Source organism: Lingula anatina, chromosome 1 (assembly GCF_051362555.1).
Source record: "Lingula anatina isolate TDL-2025a chromosome 1, LinAna3.0, whole genome shotgun sequence".
NCBI lineage: Eukaryota > Metazoa > Brachiopoda > Lingulata > Lingulida > Lingulidae > Lingula > Lingula anatina.
This window is the reverse complement of record NC_141767.1, coordinates 21,750,312-21,773,579: the sequence shown is the minus strand read 5'-3', so window position 1 is coordinate 21,773,579 and position 23,268 is coordinate 21,750,312. Positions and strand designations below refer to the sequence as shown.

The 23,268-nt window shown below is 33.2% G+C and overlaps 4 protein-coding genes across 5 annotated transcripts; 2 read left to right on the top strand and 2 right to left on the bottom strand.

Annotated features, from left to right (window-relative positions):
- Positions 1 to 795: 795 nt before the first annotated feature.
- LOC106178483 (tetraspanin-9) lies at positions 796 to 8,172 on the bottom strand. 2 transcript variants are annotated; one of them, XM_087001569.1, is made up of 10 exons: positions 7,969 to 8,172; positions 6,234 to 6,345; positions 5,761 to 5,985; positions 5,407 to 5,481; positions 4,992 to 5,096; positions 4,710 to 4,785; positions 4,174 to 4,244; positions 3,770 to 3,865; positions 3,349 to 3,449; positions 796 to 2,601 (listed from the first exon to the last, which is right to left on the bottom strand). In XM_087001569.1, the coding sequence occupies exons 2-9, from the start codon at positions 6,300 to 6,302 to the stop codon at positions 3,384 to 3,386; spliced, it is 783 nt and encodes a 260-aa protein (XP_086857695.1). In that variant the 5' UTR covers positions 6,303 to 6,345; positions 7,969 to 8,172; the 3' UTR covers positions 796 to 2,601; positions 3,349 to 3,383. The 2 variants fall into 2 exon arrangements, with proteins under 2 accessions (XP_086857695.1, XP_013417144.2); XM_013561690.2 differs by having other exon boundaries at positions 796 to 3,449; positions 7,969 to 8,168.
- A 1,416-nt stretch (positions 8,173 to 9,588) lies between these two features.
- LOC106178480 (CD151 antigen) lies at positions 9,589 to 14,483 on the bottom strand. Its single transcript, XM_013561675.3, has 9 exons — positions 14,298 to 14,483; positions 13,173 to 13,270; positions 12,757 to 12,948; positions 12,377 to 12,451; positions 12,089 to 12,193; positions 11,646 to 11,724; positions 11,377 to 11,522; positions 11,041 to 11,124; positions 9,589 to 10,765 (listed from the first exon to the last, which is right to left on the bottom strand). Exons 2-9 carry the CDS (start codon positions 13,236 to 13,238, stop codon positions 10,712 to 10,714), a joined length of 801 nt encoding a protein of 266 aa, XP_013417129.3. The 5' UTR covers positions 13,239 to 13,270; positions 14,298 to 14,483; the 3' UTR covers positions 9,589 to 10,711.
- A 2,104-nt stretch (positions 14,484 to 16,587) lies between these two features.
- Positions 16,588 to 19,314, top strand: LOC106161364 (uncharacterized). Its single transcript, XM_013538301.3, has 4 exons — positions 16,588 to 16,747; positions 17,238 to 17,394; positions 17,758 to 17,892; positions 18,109 to 19,314. Exons 1-4 carry the CDS (start codon positions 16,675 to 16,677, stop codon positions 18,251 to 18,253), a joined length of 510 nt encoding a protein of 169 aa, XP_013393755.1. The 5' UTR covers positions 16,588 to 16,674; the 3' UTR covers positions 18,254 to 19,314.
- Positions 19,315 to 20,710: 1,396 nt separating this feature from the next.
- Positions 20,711 to 22,749, top strand: LOC106161363 (uncharacterized). The gene is made up of 2 exons (XM_013538300.3): positions 20,711 to 20,955; positions 21,498 to 22,749. The coding sequence occupies exon 2, from the start codon at positions 21,512 to 21,514 to the stop codon at positions 22,142 to 22,144; it is 633 nt and encodes a 210-aa protein (XP_013393754.2). The 5' UTR covers positions 20,711 to 20,955; positions 21,498 to 21,511; the 3' UTR covers positions 22,145 to 22,749.
- The last annotated feature ends 519 nt before the right edge of the window (positions 22,750 to 23,268 follow it).

Below are 23,268 nucleotides of genomic sequence, written 5' to 3'. Positions count from 1 at the left end.
TACTGCTAAAGAGAGAGAGAGAAAATTTGCCTTACACAGAACTATAGTTTTTTTTCAATGTATTTAAATGCTAGTTATAATGGAGAAGTCAATGATAATCTACAACTACAAAGAAAGATAAAGAAAATGAACCAAGTTATCAAAAATGTATAGTACTTACCTCTGTTCACATGTATGATGACCTATGAAGTGATCCTGAGGATGACAATAGTTGGTGTCAGTTGAATTAAGTGCAGTATTTAACTCAGCAGCAGGTCTCTAAGGTGTGGGAACTCACCTATACCCTGGCGACAGTACATGCTGTGCACTATTGATTGACTTGCTGCACATAGCATGTGAATAACTGTAGAGTTATATTGTTATCGAAATCAAAATTAAGATTCATCTAGATTAACAATGGTTTTTCAATTTTGCACATAATCTGGGTCTTACATGATGCTCATTGTATCTGGAGTGAATTGGCAAAAATATTTTTAATATTAATTAATTAATAAATATGTAAAATACTATTTCTTTAAAATTGTAGAATTAAGCGGTTTTAGTTAAAGTAATTCCTTTAAGTCCAACATGAAATAAATGACAATGAACAATAATAACTTCAGTTACTGAATCTGAAATAATGCTATTGAAAGGAAAACTAGAGTTGTCCCTTGAGAAGAAATTATATTGCAACAACATTCAAAGTGAATCCTTTAGCCAAACAACAAGAAAAACTTGTGTTGAATATTATCTACATTTATTCTAATTTTTTTGTTTTGTTTTGTTTGGATGTCAAAATATGGACACAATTCTGAATTCATTCTTATCACCAATTTAATCAAATGAAAATTACAAAAGCATGGCATAAATCTGAACCTTTATTATCACTCAGATTGTTCTTGATCTAGATTTAAACTTATATGACATTTTTGTTTATCAGCATTGAAGCTTTTATTCTTATTCTTCTGATAACAATTACTATAAAAATTTTGAACCAGTAAATGTCTGCAGAAACATAAAAACGTTTCTGGCCAATAAATCTTCATTCAAACAAAATGAGGAAGCCCACCATAGCGAGGTTGTAATGATGACAACTGACAAAACACAACTATATAAATAATGCAAGGTTACTACAGTGACATGTAGTTAAAATTAGTTAACATATGCAAAGCAAACACCATCAATTTGAAAACAAAATGTGAAGAAATCATGGAATTATTTTGTTTGACAGTACAACTTTATATCACATTTTAATAACTGTTGATATACACAAAGCAATGAATATCTTTATATAAACGATTTTACTACTCTTATTCTTTTATATGGCCTTCCAATATTCATACAAAGGATATAAAAACAAAACTAAACATGACAGTTAAACAAAGTCTTCATATCTGAGATTATAATATCTACATCAAAATTTTATGGCACTTTATTATGCTGTTATTTTACTAATTTGAAACTACATCCACAATAATGTTAACCTCAAAACTGACAAACTGCAATAAATACGAGTTATTAATCTAAATTGCTTTCAAATCTTTTTACCTCATTATTTCAGTGTAACTTTTAGACACAAGACTAGTGCTTTGCTTAAAACAAGAAGATTAAACTATAAATGGAAAGCAAACAAAAAATTTATTTAAGATTTACACTGGTTTTATAATAATGAAGCAATATTACAAACAATTAAACAGGTTCATAATAGCAAAATGGCAGTAAATGTTATACCAATTCTATGATTAAAGGCATCCTATCCAGTATTTCTATAACAAATCAAATTTTCCTTGAGAAAAAAATTCCTTGAGAAAAAAAAATTACCTGTCAACATTACCCCTAATATCTACTTTCCTGACAGTCACGAGATTCTGCAAAGTATCCGAAATGATCTTGTTTTCACTTCATAACACGAAAATGGCTTTAGAGTTTTTAAATTGTAGCCTTGTATCATGCACCATATAGATATTTTTCTCCTCACATGAAGCCACAAATTGCCATGGTTTGTGCCTTACGAGGTTAATTCTAAGGCTTAGAAGGAAATATCAGCATCAAGTATGCTTCAGATATTTGTGGGGTTAATCATTTTAAGGTATTGGGAACATAAGAAGCATTACAAGAGAAAGATGATATTTAAGACATCCTTCAAATACATACTAGTTACATTAATTCTAGAAATAACCGCTGTTCTAAGGGCTTTGAAGGGATAGGAATTAAGATAGTAGTAGTCATACATGTAAATGGTCAATAATGGGGAAAATGTAACAAAATGTAAACACTTTAATAAAACATTCTTATCAACAATCCACCTCCTTCATCTAAATATGATATAAAGTAGAGACAAAACTGCAATTTATGATGCTCTAAATAAGATACTGCTACATTTATTCAAACTCCATCTGATAGAAAACTATACAATGGTTAGTTAAATCAAGCTTATCCTTATATTATATAAAATATATAAATCCAAGAAGTTATAAAGAGAAGGTCTCTTTATAACTCCTTGATAAATTCAAGACTATTTCTGTGTCACCATACATAAAACTTAAATCCGAGTATTAAATCTCCATGTAGTTTACTAAATGAGCTTTGATAATTTCTTGTCTATTCATACCTGGGTGTAAGCTAGGAGACAAAAAAGGCAAGGATTTGCATGATAAAATTGCACAATGATTTTTCTTCAAAAATGCAAAACAATTAAATATAGCTTTATATGCACATTTAGCAGCTACAAACAGCTAGTATGGCACAAGCTTTCCAGAATACTCAAAAGCGTTCTCAAATATTTTACATCGTAAAAATGGCACAAAATATTCCAAACATTGATGTGTTGCTAAAATATCTTATAATGGGTATATCAGAAAATATAATCCAAAATATTGCTTTCTTAAGTTATTTCAAAATATTTATATACATGTAATATATATATTACATGTATATATATATATATATATAGTTTCAAAGAAAGGTGTATCAAGGAACACACCATGGGATTTTTCCACCAAAATGAATTGTCCTGGGGTAAATAGTAATTTTCTCTTATAAACTATTGCTTGACCTGTTCTTGCACTTGTGTGCAACTTTTATTTAAAGGGTTTTATTGTCTTTGGAGTATGAACTGGAAAATATAAAAAGCTTCATAGGACATGCATGTAACTGTGGGGCTTTTTCAGAAGTGTGGGGAGAACCTCTAACATTTGATTTTGGCAAGAAAATCTTATGGTGTGCCCCTTAAAGCTGTACACAGACATGCAAGAACTATTCAAAAGTGAAAGGAGCAGAACATGATAAGTACAATTTCTTATACCAAAAACTTATGACACTAATAGATGTTGAACATCCTTTTTTAAGCTCCAAGTGAAATGTGCTTACTTGAATCCTTATGCAAACCAGGTGTAGCAAAACCTTTAAACAGCATAATCTTTTCTCTCAATCATACATGTGAGAGCCATTGCTATGACCATACCAATGACCTGTTGAATGACAATAATAAAAAGAAAATGTCATAAATCACTGCCTACTTTCAAGCCTCAAATTACTTAAAGTTTTTATTTTATTTGTTCAAGACAAATGTACAGCAAAAACTGAATTGTTTAAAATTCAAGTAAAACCGGAAAGATCCAATAAGAAATGGTCATGAATTGTTGTTTATTGTTCTTTTTCACAAAAATTTAATTAAACATGCCAAAATCGTGTCTTGGGGCCTTTTTACATATATATTTCCTGATTCTGGAACCAATGTGGTACTATGTATACATTAAATACAGTATACACATGCTTCATATGTACTTACAATCAACACTAGTGTAGCAATCCCAACAGCAAATAGTGGAATTCTTTGTTCATCAAATGACTGCAAAAGCACTCTCCATACTTCATCAAAACATCCCTAAAACATGAAGATTGCAATTTTATATAAAAGCATTTTTGAAAAGATGAAAAAACTCTTGTCAATGTAATGTTTTAAAATTCACAGAATTATCAATACAAATGAATAATAAAACAAAAGAAAAAAGTATAATCTTTCAACTATTAAAATTTGAAACATCCATTAGAAGACTGTACACACTTCACACACCCAGTGACATACATGGCTCAGTATGCATAATAAGATGTTTTAATTACCTTTTTATAACCATTTATTACTCAATCTTTCACGTGTAATGCATGTAAGACTTCCCTGAATTGATTACTCACATTTTCGTATGGATTACATGAAACACTTCCCTGTTTACAGCAGCTTTTGGGAACATTTTCCCGAACAGCACCTAAAAAATAAATAAATAAATAAATAATCAACAGTACAATGAAAAGAATACCAACAAAATAACTTTGTATATTTGAATATAAGAAATCGCATTATGAATTGAAAAAGTATACCACTTGGTTATAATGTAAATATCTTTGAGTGAAATGGCTCTCTAGACAAAGTTGAAATGATTGAAAAAAATATATCACAGATTAATGTTTCCTATAGTATTTGGACCAAGAAATAATAAATAATAAAAAATTATGAACTTGATCAAACAGATTGCACTATTTAAATAGTTTGATACATTACCATATTAGTGAAAATATCTTTGAGTGAGATATTTTCATAAAAATGATACTTTACATAAGTGTATGTAAAATGGCAGTTATTTCCTTTTATTCTTTGAACAAACACTAGAAACTTTACACTGAAGTGATTAATTCTTTTTTGCACTGTATGTATAATGGTGCATGAAACTTACTTCGTGTTTTGTTGTACCAGTTGGTAACCCTATATTGCTCTATTGCTGCTTTGTCTGTAACAGCACAGCACTTGTACTAAAAAATAGAATATTTCCACTGTTCACCGAGGCCCAATTTGTTTCTTATAGTACATGGTCCTTGACATCTTTAAAGAAATAGTATGGGTAGTTTAGATGGCTATTTTGTAATAAAATCTTTTCAAAAACAGATGGCACAGTAACTGAACTTGACATAACTGGAAAATGAATTTTTAAAAATCTATGTTTTCAGTTTTGAGGTACCTTAGTCTGCATATTATCCCATAATCGTGTGGTTTCATTTTTGTCTTTTTCACCATATTCATGTATCAGTGAATTTGTCATGCTTGCTTTTATAGGTGTTTGCAGCTGAAGAAAAAACATGTATGCAATACAGTCTGTGAAGATACTTTATGCAAGACAAATAATCAATCATATTTCAGGCTTTCATGTTTTAAAACATTTAATTCATTCTTACTCCAGTATCAATTATTTTCTTGAGAGACCTTATTTCCTTGCATTTAGGAGCCCATTGAAATGCCATGTTAAACAACTTTTTCTAAAATATACTTTCTACATTTAATCAAACTGAACAAAATGGCCATTTACACAAAATTGAATCTGACAACCAAACAATTGTCACAAATAAAACAATTTGACACTCTTAATATACACTTACTGCCTCTGTAAATGCAAAGGCCAACACTGCAGCTGCAATCAGTGCCAGTAAGACAATCAACATTAAGATGAAGAACTGAAAAATTAAACCAAGAGAGATCATAAAGCATATTGACATATAAGTACAATCTAGCAATGGACATATATACCTAAAATACTGCGTTTGCAATCAATAGTAACATCTTGGCTGAAATTTTTCTCTATAACTTCAGACTACAATATTTACTTAATTACTATTTACTTCATAGCTCAAGGAAAACTCAAGTTCAACCTCTCATAGGATAGCATTAATAAATTATATCAATATTCAACCTATGACTGTTCTAACATGGCCTGATATAGCAATTTTACTTACTGTAATAAGCATACATCTGAATTCCTTGACTGCTCCACAGCAGCCCATAAAGGCAATGATTACAATCACAGATCCCACAGCAATAAGAACATAGCCAGCAATCTTGTAGGTAGCAGCCTCAGTGATAAAGCCACTAACATCTAAGCCAGAACCTTTGAGTTTGGTGGAGGCATCATCATCCACTGCTACCCATATACCAAGACCCAGAAGGGCAAGTCCACAAAGCTGAAAAAAAAAGACAAATGTCCATAACTTCTATTCTCATTTAGAATAGTTTTACCTAACATTTTAAAAAAATGTTTGACAAAATCAATTCAAAGCAGGGATTTTATCTTTAAAATAACTTGCTGTAATCTTTTTCAAAGAAAGTGACCATTGTTTAGAAGATTAAAGTTTTAACAGTAATGTAAAGATATTATTCACTTTAGAATATTTTAATATCATCTATCAGAAATGCAAAATTTGAGACTTACCAAAAATATGAAGTTAAAGGTGAACATGGCATACTTCAAACATCTTCCACATCCAGTTAAGCTACCCATGTTGAATATCTGTGTCTACAAATCCTTTTCAGTACTTTGTATTCTGAAACAAGATGCCATGTTCTTCCATTATTCTTGATCAATGGCATGGCTTCCTTTATTGTTCTAGTTGTTATTGTTTCTTATAAGTATCAAAATATTATAAAGACTTAGTAAATAAAAAATTCACATGTTTCTATACAAAAAAAGAAAAAAAATTGCTTTATTTGATCCCTAGATGCCAGTACCAGTACGAGTGGTTTTGCATTTATTTCAACCTCTAACACTGCAGTTTTTTTAAAAATCCACCCACAATTCATTAAATCAAAAAAAAAAAAAAAAAAAAAAAGCATCACAAGTGCCACCTTTAATCCCTTATGCTTTCTTATGGGATAAAAAAAGTCACTCCAAAGTCCTCATATTTGATTTTCATTTTACTGAAGTACACTATGTGAAGAGTTATAAATTATGAAGCCAAACATTTAATCATCTTAAATTCTGAAATTCTGAAAAGGACATCTCCTTTTTGTGCCCTCTGATCATGAGCTATAGATGCCACTCTCCAAACACCCATATTATTTAACTTCAAAGTATGTCTCATTTGAATGCTATCCACTTTACATATTTTAATATGAATCTGTCCTGTTGATTCTTTTTGTAATATATCCAATGCTTTTCTCAGAGATGAAAATTTAGTATGTTAAAAATTATGACAAAACAATAAAGTCATCCAGGCCAATGTTGCCAGGACTTCAACAACATGTTAGCCTCTCCTTGTCAAGCTAATGACAAACACTGCTTCTAGCAGGTATTTTCCATAACATTAAAGTCATATTTGCAGACATTTCACCAAGTTGCCTAGCAACTAATTACACCATAGATGTATATGGAAAAACTTCATCACATTTCCATGCATCCCTTGGCATCTAGGTTAAAGCTCAGGAGAACCACTGAGTTGCATAAAACATGAATGTGAAAAGTGCACACCACATGTACGGAAAACTTAAAAACATGGAGAATAACAACAACAACAATTATTATTATTATTATTATAAAAATCAGCTGTTGTTGCATTGTTTATCCTAAGATATTATGGAAAAAGATGGAGAAGTCATGGGACAAACTTGTGCCAGTCACAGTTGTCAAATCAATCAGACCTGACAAGAATTGGGCAGGGACAATGTTGGTTAGTGGCCTAGTTAGACCCAGCAACGGTAATTAATTAACAACCATGAATCTACTTTTGTGAAAGTCACTAAGTACAAGGGTATTTCTGATCATCAACATAAAAGAAGATATTTATCAATTAAATAATAATGTTACTGTGTGATGAAATAATAATAAATTTACATTTTTATAAGTGTGGGTCAGCAGTTATGCCAGCCAACACCCCATCCCTTTATGTTGTAATAAATGCATATCTATCATGGACACTATGAAATAACCAAGTGATCTGTAATCCATTTTTTTTAAATGGTGAAATTGAACCCAATTATCCATATCAGAGTTGTTCTGTTCTATCTGAACAGAAAGACTAGCTATTACAATATATAAGTTAAACATGTAGTTGGGCATCACCTCAGAACACTGGATGTACTAATCAACTATTCAATTATTTTGTAACCTAGTATTTAAAATAAAGACAGTGAAAATGTCTGACAGAGATAAGCTTAACAGTCTTACTTACCAACTATACAGGATATTCCTATATCTGTCCTCTATATTCAGTGAAATGCGTAAGAGTGTGGTTCTCCTCTGTGCTATGACATTTACAAGGGTGAGATAGGACAGGATCCTTGTGGTATGTCATTAACTTGGGGATGAGTCACGTGTCCCTAGACTTCCTATCATGGGTGCCACAGAAAAAAACCTGTTCTGGGACGAGAACCAAAAACGTTAAACAGGGTCATCATTTGTAAGACAAATGATTTATTTTTGGAAATTAGCAAGCCACAGGTGAAGAATTCAGCAGGTTTCTTCAGATTGATTAATTCATATAAAATACTGTAAAAAAGGCCTATTGCAAATGGATTAGACTATGTTCAAGTTAAACACAGCTCATCTAAATCTTTATAATGTCTATACAATCTCTAGCTTTTCAAAGCAATAATGGCAAGTTATGTGTACAACAGATAATCCATAAAAGTTGCCTGGAAGTAATGCTGAACTATTTAGCTTAGCATACTGTTACATGACAGAGGCATACAGTAAATATAGTCACATGAATAAGTCTTTTTCAGGATATGACAATTGAAATTTTAGGGTGACTATCTTAATAATAAAGATAAAAATTACTTAACCTGTTGCCATGTTCCATAGTGACCATTTTGCATTTCCTTCATTCTTGATTTTCAAAATAAATTTTTGAAACCAGTTTGATAACATAAATCAGTTTTAATTGAAAAATACAATACTATTGAATATGATAACAATCAAACTGGTTTGCAAGTAATTGGTAAACATAACCATGTCATGAAGCATGACATCAATTCCATAAGAGGTATTCTTAGTCCCATTGTTCTTGGATAACAAATCCACTGGTTAATCATTTTGCTTGGACAAAGTCCATGTTTGGAAAAAAAATCCTAAAACTGATGCAAATGTTCCCGAGTGCAATATGGAGCCCAGTTAGGGACTTAATTTGTTAGATGTACAAAAACCAAGCACTCTCAAACAAGTGGAATGCAAGTTTATTGAAACTCCTGTTTCAGTCTATTATAGTTATTGATACAAACAAAATAGTCCCCTTTTGACAGTTAACTGAGGAGACAAAAATATCTTATGATTGATTTTAATACCCAGTTTCATGATGGGAAGTCATTCAAATAAATTTTTTCTTGGTACTTCTTCACAGGGTAGCTAATTCAGCAACAGGGATATTATGCACAGGTATGCAAGAACCCTCATTTAGTTTCTTATTTCCTGGTAAGGGTTAGTGATAACACATTTAAGAAAGTATTAAGACTTCATTAGCATTAAGGAGGGAGTGGACTTAACATAATCAACTATCAAAATTTACCAAATGACTTCAGTAAATATAATATGCAACAAAAGAAATACACCTTCAAAGTTCGTTTGTTTCATACGTCTGTTTCTAAGCAAAAACTTTGTTGACTATTCAAAAGATTTACTTATACCATATTAACACTGAATCTCTACACTTCAATGGAAGGGAGCAATGTAATTCATACTGTATAATATATAAAACCTATTCAAATACATTGGCTTCATTCCAATGTTATCTGATACATCACTGAGAAATTGTCATTAAAACAGTTTAAGGAAAAAGTAAAACTGAAGACTGATATTAAGTATGAGTGTTCATTTATTCAGTTCATAATGGCTTTAATTTCTTTTAAAATGCCTCTTTAGAGATAATGGAGATTATACTCAGTATATAAAAACTAGTATAGTTAACAATGTACTCAACAGAAGGCATTAAAATAGTTATAAACAATTACATCCATACTAAAAAGCATTTCAACTAGGCTAAATGCAAAGGTTGCTATGCACAAAATCTTACATACAGAATTCTATATAAATTCACAAAATGTAAGAAAAGCTACAACCTAATTCAAACACTAGCATTGTTGTTAAAGATGTAGATGATACACACTAATATATGTAGAAGAAATATTTACAATATTTCTTTCAATATAAAAACAAGTTTCCCAAATGAATTTTTTTCTGGAATGCATATTCATAGAACTTTGCAAAACAAATTCTACAAGTGTTTTGAAAAGGTGCATTTTGCTGTTGCAAGTGGAAATAAAAACAATTTTAGAGATACATAGTATCACATGGTCTTGGTCCCCAAAGAGTTACGAGAGATTTAATAGTCTAAGACATAATCAAATTTGATTAAAACTTTTTCAGTAAGCATCATGGAATCAATAAAAGTTTTCTAAGAACTCATTAACATTTTATCAATATTTAAATACATTTTCTGTATCTAAAAAGTTATAAATTTGCTAAAATACATGGTCTGTATAAAAATATTCACATTGCAAGATTCTTTCTATTTACATCCTCCAATTTCATTGTCAGCTCCTTTATTAAGTCAGACAAGAATAATTATGATAGTATTAAATTCAAGGACCTTGCTTTCAGCAACTGCTTCCACTTCCTATCTTTACATTTTAAACTCTGATCCTACAAAACAAACATTCATAAGTAGTATATGCACACTAAACCTTTGGAGCTAGGGCAAGTTGTCCTTGGGTAAACAGTGAAACAACTTAATTTTTCTTCCTTTATACAGGATAATTGGGTCAGTTGAATTACAAATCGTAGCTGACTTAAACACAACACTTTTGTATACTACACTTATTCTCTGCCGTTTTCCAGGAGGTGGGTTTATATACAGCTGTATATTGTATGTACATAGGTTAGCACTGTCTGAGGTTCAACATGATGGACACTTGATGTATCTAGTCCCAGTCTAACATTCTCACAAAAGATATGGATCCTATCATGCCTAAGATCTGAAATAATGAAGTAAGCATTAGTTAGCTAATTGAATTACCACAACAGATCAATAGTGGTGTTTCATTTATCACCATCATATTAACTGATAAAGGTTGTGCATGATAAATAACATTTTCATCATCATCATCATCCTAATGCTCATCTCTTAAAATGAACATTACTTAATCCTTTAACCAGTACCACTTTCATGTCTTACTTCAATTAACTTCACTGTAAAGCCAAACCACATTCAACTAAAGCTTAAAGTTCTACAATAATGAAGATGTCTTACCATTACTAAAGCTATAACAAATGCAACAGAAAAGATGACCCATCCATGAGCTGATACCATTTCAAAACCTTTAGTAAAGCAGCCCTGAAAAAAATACAAACATTACACATTCATCCAATTGGTTTTAACAGTACTGGTGACATGTAAGGCAATTTTCTTTACTGCTAATGAATTCTTGAAAATTTACTGTTTTGAATGATTAAGCTAATATAATTCTATTGGCTCAGTACTAATCCTGCTCTGCATTATATACCAAAAATTTTGTCAGAAATATAAAAAGGTTCTGAGAGACAGCACACACACAACACTAATACAACTATAACACGTCATACTTACATCGTAATACAAGAATAAGTTTGTAGACCCTAGTTTAGTTTTAGGTGGCATAGAACCAGATGGCTTCTGACAGTAGTCAAGATTTGCGTAAGTCCCATCATAGTTCCGAGCACAGCATGACTTCGGGACATATATTTTCTCCGTTTCTGTAAAGATAATAGAATTAATCTAAAGATTCATCAAGTAAATAATACACTTCAAACACTTGGACACTGTTTCAATAATATATAATATATTATTGTGAATGCAGTGAAAACCAGATAACTTACCCATAACATTTTGCTGTTTAAACCAAAATGATGCCCTGTAATCTTCCCATCCACTATCAACAACTGCACAGCAATTCAACTAAAAGTAATAAAAAAACAAAATTCCATTTGTGAAAACCATACATTTGCCAGATTTTCATGGAACATACCACTAAGAATTTAATGTCACAAAACTTATATCTGGGTTGCATACAACTGAATCCTTTCATCTGGAAAACAAATTAGACAGTCAACATTTTCTGTACAGGGTATTATAGCAAGTTTTTCACTTAAAACTCATTTTATTCCTAACATTATAACTTAAAATATGAAGATGTACATGCACAGGTGTATCCTGATGATGGAGGGGGGGGGATGCAAATCCTGTTTTCCAAAGATGGATTTCATACGCCATACTTGTTAAACCTGAATACGAAGGTGTCTTAATTGCTCCGACTACTTACCATCCTCTGGGCCATGTTCCATGCATCAGTGATGTCTGGGTGCATGAAGTGGTCATACTGATTGATCAGGGAGTCATTCATGGTCTTTTTCATCAGGTTTTCCAACTAAAAAAGGCAATAAATATGACGGAAATGTTGACATAAGTGGAATTCTGTGATACTGCATATTTATCCCTACAAACACTGGATTTACACTACGTGATATTTAATAGGATCACAAAAAAACTTAGTGACAAGTTAGTTTAGGTTCTCCACAAGAATACTTTTAGAGATATTACTAGTACTCACATCTGCTCTGAAGGCTACAGCTAAGATGGATCCAACCAACAAAATCACAAAAATCACAACCAGGAACACAAAGTACTGAAAAAGACGATTTCAGCATGAATAAACCAAAATAAGAATGAAAATAACATAATGCTGTTTGACAACTTTCAGTGCATAATTTCCAAGGTAGAGATACTCTGGTTGTACATGCATTGTCTAGACTTCTACATGAGAGGGGGAGTCACAAGCTCACTGGATTAAGTAAAAATACTCATTAACTATTATAAATCTGACTCGGCCAGACATTAATTATGCTATATATTTCTGAACAATTATCATCATTTTAAAATCCCCTTCTGAGAAAATTTATAACAACTTTCAAGATCTTCAAATTATCTTACTGATATCATAAGGCATTTGTTTTCAAATATTGATCCACAGCAGCCCAGTATACTGATGACCACCACTACAATTCCAATGGCAATCAACATGTAACCTGCAGTCTCGTACAGCACTGTGCCAATAATTCTGGACAGGTACACTCTGTCTATGGCAGTCCAAATGCCAATGGCAAGCAGGGCCATGCCACATAACTGAAAGCAAACAAGCTTTGGTTACTAAAACATTCACAAATCAAATTAATTTATAAATCTTACTATCCCACAATATGTAACCATTAATCTCTACTGTTTCTACTGTTATGAAAAGTTAATTTCTACTGTTATGAAAAATTTATTTCCTTACTTTTGCTCTAGCTCAAGGTTTGTGTCTTATTATCAAATCTTAAAAGTCTTATAATGTGCTTGCTAGTACTTACCAAAAAGAACAAATTAAATACAAAAAGCAGCAGCTTGATGAGTTTTGCCCCAGCTCCACCCTCCATTGTGCTTAGTATGAGTTCTCACAACAGCTCACCTTTAAAAAGAAACCAACTGATAAATACAGGGATTCATCTAATAAAAACATATGTTAATGAGTTCTGTCTATAGATCAGCCTTGTTATTTTTTAAACTTTTTTGTGAAGTCATTCATTGCAAAATTTTCCATTCGCCTGTATATAAACCCTCAGCACTTTACACAAAGTGCTATTGGTGGTCAATTATAATTTTTTTTCAATTAAAACTAATGAATACTTTTTGAAGTTTTTTAGTCAAAAGCTTAGACTTGCATTAATCAATATCCATGCCAAATTTGAACTATGCATGTATTATAGCTTTTGCAAAGTTTAACTTTAAAGAGTCAAAATTCTGTCAATTATATTCAAAACAAAAACCACTGGATGTCCTATACAGTAATTAAAGTATAAATTAAAATATAAATATATTAATTTAAAAATTGGTGTGGATAAAAAACCTGCTTAATAGCATTCACTATAATATATGTATGGTAGACTGAGAGAAATAAAATGTGATTTTAACTGAGATCTGCACTGGGCTGACAAAACACAGCAATAACTATGTTGAGGGATACAGAGGCGATAGGGGAGGGTAATCAGTGCCATTTCAAATTGTTGATGATAGTTTTACAATTTTAACCAAGTTCTGATGGCATTGAGGAGAGAAATATGTGTAATCCATCTCGTAGACACATTTTGAAACGGCCAAAAACTAACAATCAAAAGGAATAAACGAGATACCAGCTGGTAATTTGAGGAAACTGCATTTCCGAAAAACAGAAGTCTAGGGTTTATCACAAAAGCATAAACAAATTAACAAATATTTAGATATCATACAGTATTTGTGAGCGTACTGCCGCTAAAATGCCCTTTTATGAAGATCTTAGACTAAGACATTAAATATCTTGGAATATAAACCCATCATTTCTAAATGTAAGACGCCATTTTGTCTTGTTATTTTGAAGTTCTACGTTGAAGCCTACGTGTTTAATCAGCCAGATAGAGAACATGTTGATAAATTCATGTTGTTTAGAGATGTCTACTTACCTTACTATTAAAAAACACAAGCATATATAATCCAGAATTTAGAGCAACTTATTAACTAGGAGAAGTGTATTCATTCCTGTATTGTGAGTCAATCAACCGCCTTACATGACGACCCACATTCTCTGGCAACACTGTCAATGAAAAAGTACATAGCTTTCTACAATATAGATTACAATTACATATGCCAATTTATTCTACTTATTATATTTTAACACTGTACAAAAATAATCTGAATACAGATATATTAACAAAATTAATAAAATGTGCCCTGCTTATATATCACACATTGTGGTATGTCATGACCTCAGATTCTCGTTGCAGCAGGTGCGCTGGAATGCGATGACAAAGTGCGCAACAAATTGCGACAATTGTTACACCGCCCTCGAAGTACAGATATTGCAGGGTCGAGAGGAGAATTCGGATTTATAATGCATTCAGTGTATTACACATTTTATCCGTATGACATATTTCATAAATTCCTAAAAAGGCATGGAACTTTCTATAACTTTGTATTTTAAAAACCCTCCATCTATAAAATGTCCATTAGTTAATAGCACAGTCAGCTCTTTGCATAAACATATATAGACGATATAGAATTATACGAAATATCTTTCAACGAAATGTTTTGAAAACGTTCTTAGTTGAGCCTTTGAGTAGAAGAGAGATACTTTCATTATTCTCTGTATATCACCTCTTGGGGAGGAAATCGGGCTTGAATCGTGCCAATAAGTTATCTTACAGATTCAGATTCAGAAGTTTATTGACAATCGCCCTACATCCGGGCATGATCAAATACAAATACAAGAAGTAATCCGCAGAGTGATTACCATATACAGTTTGATATACATTATATAATGTCTAGACTAAAGCAGGGAAAGTACAATTACTACTCAATAAAGATCAATAAAGGGATAACAAAAAAAAAAAAAAAAAAAAAAAAAAAAAAAAAAAAACTGATTCAACTAGAATAGGCTACACTAAACCTTATATTAAATTAACTATTATTTAGGGGGATATGAAAACTGCATCGTCAGTTAATCTAGGTTTTATTCAGCATGGATGCAATTTTCATATCCCTAGCTTTAAAACAATCATAAAGAAAATTAGTTGTGCATTTTGCAATATCAAAATCATTACGTTGTAGTACGGTAATAAAAAGTTCACTGATGGACTCAGGGGCTGCACTGCCCAGTATATCTTTAACCTGGTTAAGGAATATGGCTCTCAGTGGAGCATAACAGGGGCATATCATCATGAAATGGAACTCATCTTCAACTGACCTCATGTTGCACACCGTGCATAGCCTTTTCTCTATGGGTATTTTAGGATTCATGTGTCTCCCCTTTTCAATTGCCAAATTGTGTGCACTTATCCTGAATTTGCAAAGGAATGTAGATTTGGGTTTGTGAATTAACTGTGTGTATATTTCTCTTTTAAAATCTTACATAAACTTAGATAAAAATAGATGAACTTACTCATATCAATAGATGAATTGTGTGCGTTTTCACCACATGTGAAAAAGTGATTTTTTTGCAGGTATAGGTTTGATTATGAAAAACGGATGTAACTCACCTCTGAGATAAAGGTAAAGACAATCTCCTCAGGCGGAGGTAGGTCGGGTTTTGCTAAGGTGAAGGGGCAGAGGGATAAATTGTCCAACAAATTGCAAATTTGAAGAAAATGGCACTTTGGCCATAATATGCAAGACACAAGAATAAAAAACTTTATATTTCTCGTCATAGGGTTTATTTACCTCCAAAGCTGAGGTAGATGCACGTACCCTTCCCTGGATACGCCGGTAAATCTTTAAACGAAATCCCAATACAAGTGCAGCAAAATCTTCTTATTAATCCGTTTCAGCAATCTCTAGTGAGAGGCGTTCAAAACGGCCAAATTTAACCAGAAAATCCTGTGAGCGTCGCGATTCCTCAGTCAGAATAGTTTCAAATATTTTAAAGACGTATCGACATATTTGTTAATGCCTTCAAGATCAATAAAAATGAAATATGTGTCACGTAAGAAAGGGAATTCAAATATTCAATCAGCCCTGCGTTTAAGTGATACTCGAATAAAATATGCATTAGTTATCGAACACAATCTGCCTTCGAAAATATTAACTAGATATATACCTCTTGTTGAATATTGATAAAAGTGTGGAACAGATCGATGATTGCCATAGTGTAACGTATTGTGACCTTCGTATGATCCATCAAAGTTTGAAATGCAAACCATACTTGCATTGTACTCATTTCGATTTTCCACCGGAACAATATCGATTTAGTCATCCTTTCGCAACAACTGTACAACACAGTTGAAACGCGCTGTGACAGTAATGGAGTAAAGAACACATCATTTCGGACATAACGGAGAACATAACATGGCAGGGCGGCACGTTTTAGTATTGTCTGTCACAATCTTACTAACTTGCTTGTTAAGCCTTCGAGCACAAGGTAGGATTTTCTTTTTCCATTTCAGTGTTTTCGCTTAAAATCAAGCCAACTGTCGGTCTATGTCGGCCATGTCTTCTGAAGTGTCAAAATTTCTTGAGGCCTATTCTATTACAGTTAACCGACTCGACGACATTTATGAAAGTCATTCCCACCTCCCCTTTTCTTACCTTAAGATCAGTAATATCCCACAGTAATATTGAACTTTTCATGGATAGGCTAATCCAGGTAAATTTTGCGAGAAATAGGTTATCAAAATTTTAGTTTGATTAAAATTAAAATCCAACTCCTAACATTTAGTTGCAATACAAGACTATAATACACTCTGATTTTATATTTAAAGATTTCTTCCCCTTTGGGTCACCAGGAAGCAAAAGCAGTTGCTAATTGTGAGAACAAATTTACAGCATTTTACTAATCTTGGTTCAATTTACGTGGTATGTCTTACGCCCCCTGCTTCACTCATTCATCATTACATAAAAATATCTTCTAGATGATCAAGACTTTAGCAATGACGACTGTGTGATCGCAGAACCTAGAACGGAAGAAGGTAACTATATGCGATGTGACACTGAGGAATCCATAGCTGCAGGAACGCCGAGATGTTGCAAAAAGGACAACACTGTGGGATGCTGCGAAGAAACCCAAGCGTGTGTACTTTTCCTTATTTTTAAACATGTATGAATTTAACATAATCTGTTGTCGAAATACTGAAAGTAAGACATGTGAAATCCACGTATTTTCAAGTAACCCCCGCCCTCCCTCCTTCCCTCCCCCCACACATAAACACACCCACACACGCGCGCGCGCGCGCACGCACATACTGTGTATTTGAAGTGAAAAAGTATTTCCCAAACGTTCCTAGCATATTCCAACCCTTGCGCAAAAATTGCATCGTTTGCGACTTGACTAAGATTGCGATTTGATAATTCATCTAAAGTAATGTCTTCATATCATGTTTAACAGTAAGAGAAGACACCTCCCTGTTTATATGGTATTTGGATTGTTCCTAGATTTGGTCGCATGGCCCAGATTGGCACAGGAATTGCTTGTGGCACCGTCTTTCTCATGACTGTCACTTTTATCATCTTCTGGTGTAACGAGGATACCTTCCCTTGCCTGAAAAAATGCAAGAAACGGTGTACATGGTAAGGAAAAGGGACAAACATATTTTCAGTTTTTTTTTAACCAAGTTCTTAGTGGTTTTAATAAAACATAAATACGAAGACATACTATACTTATATTTATAATAAACTTGCTACTAAACGTTCCCAAGCATGTACGTTCTTGTTTTGAATTCTACATGGAATAAAAGGAGAGCTCTGCCACATTTATCTGTCAGAACCCTTTTCTGTTTATTTCAGTTGCCAGAAATGCAAAGAGAGACGCGAAGAACAAAAGAGAAAGAAAGAGGAAAAGATAAAGCGCAAGCAGAAGCAGGAAGAGGCCAAGAAAGAAGTATTTGCTTTTCGGCAAGAGGTTCAAGACGATTTCTGGGGGATAGCTTAGAGTCTGCTCTCTTTTTTTCGTGTTGCCTTTTGCCTGTCAGTAAAAGTATGTAACTTTCTGGATAACGAAGACGGAGTCTACCTCTCGTTTTACTCATAACAGTGGTGATATGCGGAGTAGCATCAAAACACAGCATCAAATGTGTGAATAATTTTGAGGATCGTATAATAATATTATTATTACAACACATGACTTCTTTTAAATTTTCTCTTAAACCATGACCTTAAAGTAGCTGGCCTACATGATCATGACTGGATTTTTTTTAGTTTAGAAGTTCCCAGATGAGACTTGAAACAAAAGGCTTTTAACCTGAAGAAAATTTATCAATATACATGTACTTGGTATTTCCAGTTTAATCTATGCATTGGACTTTCAAAAGTACTGTTTGGGTGTATTAAGGGAAAATGTCCATCTGTATTCCTTGTATTTCACTTTTGTCACGTAAATATTATGTTATGTGTATGTATGGCAAAATTTACTTGCCGAGCCAGTATTCTCGAATGAAATTTGAATGTCAAAGATTAAACAACCGTCCGATAGGCAATATTTATTGACAAAGCTTGTAAATCTCTTCGTCCCTGTGCCTTAAATTTATTCGATGTACATTTAATACATTTAAGTAGCATTTGCTTGGAAAACGTTTTTTGCCTTGCCGGCGGATATAGGGTTTTGGATTAGTTAAAATGCTGTTCAAACAAGTCACTTAAATTCGTTTTCCTTATCTGTTTTTTAAAACCAAGAAATCTAATGGGGAGCATGTGAAACATTGCAAAATATAGGTTTCTTTGTCATTTACTCTCGAGTAACTTAGTTTACGAAAACAACTCGAAGTCTGCAATTATAGACAAGGAGGTAGAACGCGATTAATTAACTATACTATACTACATGTATACTATACATTTGTTCTTGTGGTTGTCTATTCATTAAATTATAAGTTATTTCTTATTTTTTGTATTGATTGTTTTACTTATGTAAATGAACCGTCTAAATTCAATGATGTAGACAGAGTAAATATTTTGGATATTAAAAGTTATCTTTATCTTGACTGCATAAACAGTGTTCGACTCTACTTAAACCGAGTCCCTTGTGAAAAATTGATTTTTTTGCACAAAACTCACAATGGTGTTTGTTTGTGAGATATTGTCCTGAAGTCGGTTTTTGTTTTTTTATCTCTTCGTAAAAAGGTCGTTTCTTGCAATCTGAAATGAATTGGTAAGCATAAGATTTTTTTAGTCGGACATCTCCCTATTGTTGTCTTACCTATCTATCATAATGAAAAAGATTGTTAGTGATTTTCAACTGTGCCCAAAGCATTTAAACGATCTGTATCTTCCGGATATTATTTAAAGTACTAGATCTACTAATATTGACGTTTTACTGGTTCTACGCCTCAATCGATTGTGAAGTACATAAAACAGCAAGGTTGTTATTGCAAGTATTTCATGCTCTATTTATCCAGATGATAAGCGTTGTCAAAACTACACGACATGTAACGTCATTAAAAAGCTCTAAATACAATGTGTTTGAGGTGCATTTAACCAGGAAAATTTATACTTTAGAGCCAGTTTTTGCAGCAAATTAGTTTCATCTCTGAAAGCATTTAATGCTAATCTCTTTATCCAGATGAAAACCGTTGTCAAAACTACATGACACGTAACTCCATTAAAAAACTCCAAATAAGCTAAGTTTAACCAGGTAAATTAATACTTTTAAGCCAAATTTTGCAGCTAATTAATTTCATCTCTAAAAATGAAAATAAATCGACGTCCCTGGGTGGGCTTTTTCTATCTAGGTCTAACCATAGCAGCTGTACACCAATTGATGCTGACTATATACTAGTAACCTCCAGACTGCTTTGTTCAGATGAACCAGGAAAATGCACAGGTAATTAGAATACATCAGGCCCGTAGCCAGGGGGGTTCGGGGGGTACGAAAGAACCTCCCCTTTTGCTGGAAAAAGGTCCACTTTGGGTAAAATTTGATCTAGGTACATGTACATGGCGTTTTTATGGGAAAGGGTCCACTTTTTCAGAAAAAGAACCCCCCTTTTGAAATTGCTGGCTACGGGCCTGTACATGCAGGCAGTTAGACCCCGGGAACATAAATATTCTCCACAAAAGCGAAATCCACGTATTTATAAATGCAATACTTACATGATTTCGTTAAACATATTTCTTTATTATTATTCGTCGATCTATTTTGACTTCGAAAAACGGGTTATTCTAGAACATGTACAATATTTCACATACTCAGTTCATATCCAATATACATTGTATTCATGTACAATATTCATTTCTTTGAGTTGCTGAGATATTTACAATGATTGAATTAAGAAGAAAACCCTTTCACTCGTGTCACCAAGTAAACTTTAAAAAATTGATGACGCCCGATCGTCCCCTGACTCATGTTTACCTTGGTTCACTTTGAGCTATAAATATCCTACCTGAAACGCTGTGACACGATTTAACTTACGCTTAATTCAGTCACAGGTAACATAAAGCGCAAGTGGGTCAATATAGCTCGACATACAAGTTTAGACAGTATTCATGGACTGCAAATGGCTACCGTGATGGAAACCGTTAATGCAGTCCGGTCTGTCCAGTGTGGGTGCTGAAGGACACGCCAAGGTCTTGAGGGTCCTACTGTCCCTTCAAACACTTGAGTTCAATGGAGGTCTGTTCTCCGAGGGGCTTATAGCACAGGTGAGAATGTTGATGTATTTTTGGAACTTTAGATCGGAGATAGACACGACCTGTTTCACGAATCACAGTAACGTTGCGTTAACTTTGATACAGGGTACCTGCCGGAGGCCTATATACCTATGGCGGTGCTTATCATCCAGTCTCCCCACCGCCCGCCTTCCAGTTATTCATCGCAGAATTTATTGCGTTTGTGTCGAAATTGGTTAAGAAAATAAGACGCATGCTCGATCCCTTGTTTGACCCAATGTACAATTTGGTCAAATTGGAAGCCACTGACTTGATGTTTTGATTTCTGTTGGTGACTCAGGGACAAAACTCTGAAAACCCAGCCACAGATTTGAGGGGTTAAACAAGGTGATGAGAAATAGGTATATGTGTGCCTTAATTTACAACCCGTATAAATTACGCTTAAACTCGAGATGAGATGAGATTTTGTCACTGCATTGCCATCAAAATTACTCTTCTCCCTCCTCACAACATGCACTTATTATGTTTGAAACAAAAAAGTTGATAAATATGTTTTTATATTATTTACTTTGCAGCAATTCTAGACAAAATGCAGTGTGGAAAATATAAATGCACAAAGAAGAGATGGGCCATAATCATGATTCTGAGTAGCATGGCTTTTGGTCTGGTGGTAGGACTGGCAGTGATTCTGCCCGCTTCTGGAGCAGGTGCCCCGAGAATAAACATTAACCTGGGAAAGGGACCTGCAAGCGTTGGCCCAGGGGCTATAGCTGGAATTATTATTGGCGTTATTGTAGTAATCTGTCTCATTGTGTTAGTAACTTTAATTTTTTACTGTAAAAAGGTCCCAAGTTGCATACAAACTGACAATGGGCGCTTTAAAGTATTCTTGAAGCCCAGACAAGAAAGCACGGGGAAAGTTCCCAGGAGGCCGAGGAGGCACAGGCGACCACACGACGAACCTAAGACATGGGGTGAACAAGAAATGATCTCTGTTGTGAAGTCCGATCCTACTAGTAAAGACGTGTTAGATGGGGAGTTGGAAGTTGAACAATCTCTGCAACCTAAAACTCCGGAAAATGGGGAAAACAGCAAAGAATTGGAAGATGAGGTAGCTCTTATTCTGTCCACGTCGGTTGGAGGACGATATGAAAAGCTGGATGAAGAACAATCTCAGACGTCATTTAAGGACGACATGGGCTTTATACATACACAAGTGTAAGATTATATGGCCACATATTCCATTCAGCTACATGTTCTAATGTAGTGTTTCATTTGTGTTCATCTTCAAATGAACGGCATATAAACATTTTTTCACCTTCAATTACCAATATCTACTAAGCTATTTCGCCGTTCTTTTTTAAACACCATATCCCTATTTTTATATGATTGGTTTATGCCAAGTTTATTAGGTGTTCAGGTGACAACACGTGAATCCTGCCCGTGTCTTCAGTGCCTTAATCATAGGCTTCCGTCTGTGTTATTGTGATTCTTCTACCTAGTGAAAAGGACAAAACACTGGTTTTTGTTTCGTTCATAATAAGTTCAATTTAGGAATCAAGGACCATTTGAAAGGTCATGTTTGGTATTGCATGGACATCAATGATTGTCAATATTAGAATATGATAACTGTACATAAAACTAAAATGATTGAGCTGAAAACTTTATTTTGATAGTTTCTTACATATGTGTGTTTCGTGTTAAGTCGAACTTTTTATATTTGTATATATTTTTTTCTAAATGAACAGCTGCATTCATTTTCCAAATGATTTTTTTAAATAAATTTAAACTTTTTACAGACATCAAAATAAAGGTGCTCAAACGTAATTTGTATGTTTTTTCCTGTCCATTCAGTATGGGGAAACATATCTTTATGTCGAAATACACTGAATAAAAAAAAAATCTTTGAGGATCAAATGCAGTAATGAAAATTATAAGATAAACGTCACCCTAGTTAAAAAGAATTAACTGAAATATCACTTTTAAGTAATAAAGTAACATAACCAATAAAAATTAATGAAAGCCATTTTAACGAATAATTTCAGTTATTACAGCATTGACAGATCTACTTAATTTTATGGATCGTTCAAGCCGTGAAAACTCAGGTTCCCTTTCATGTTGCATCAGTAATTTTGTTTTCAATTGATAAAAAGGAGAAGTTGGCTCTTTCTTATTCCATATTATCATAAGTAGGGCCTACTGTCTCAACTGACACAATGAACACCAATGCCCATTTTATACAACAATCACAATCACTGATCACTCTTTATACGTATTTGAAAATGTTCCACACTTTATTTTCATATCTTAATTATTTGCCAAACTATTACATCTTTTCCAATTCAG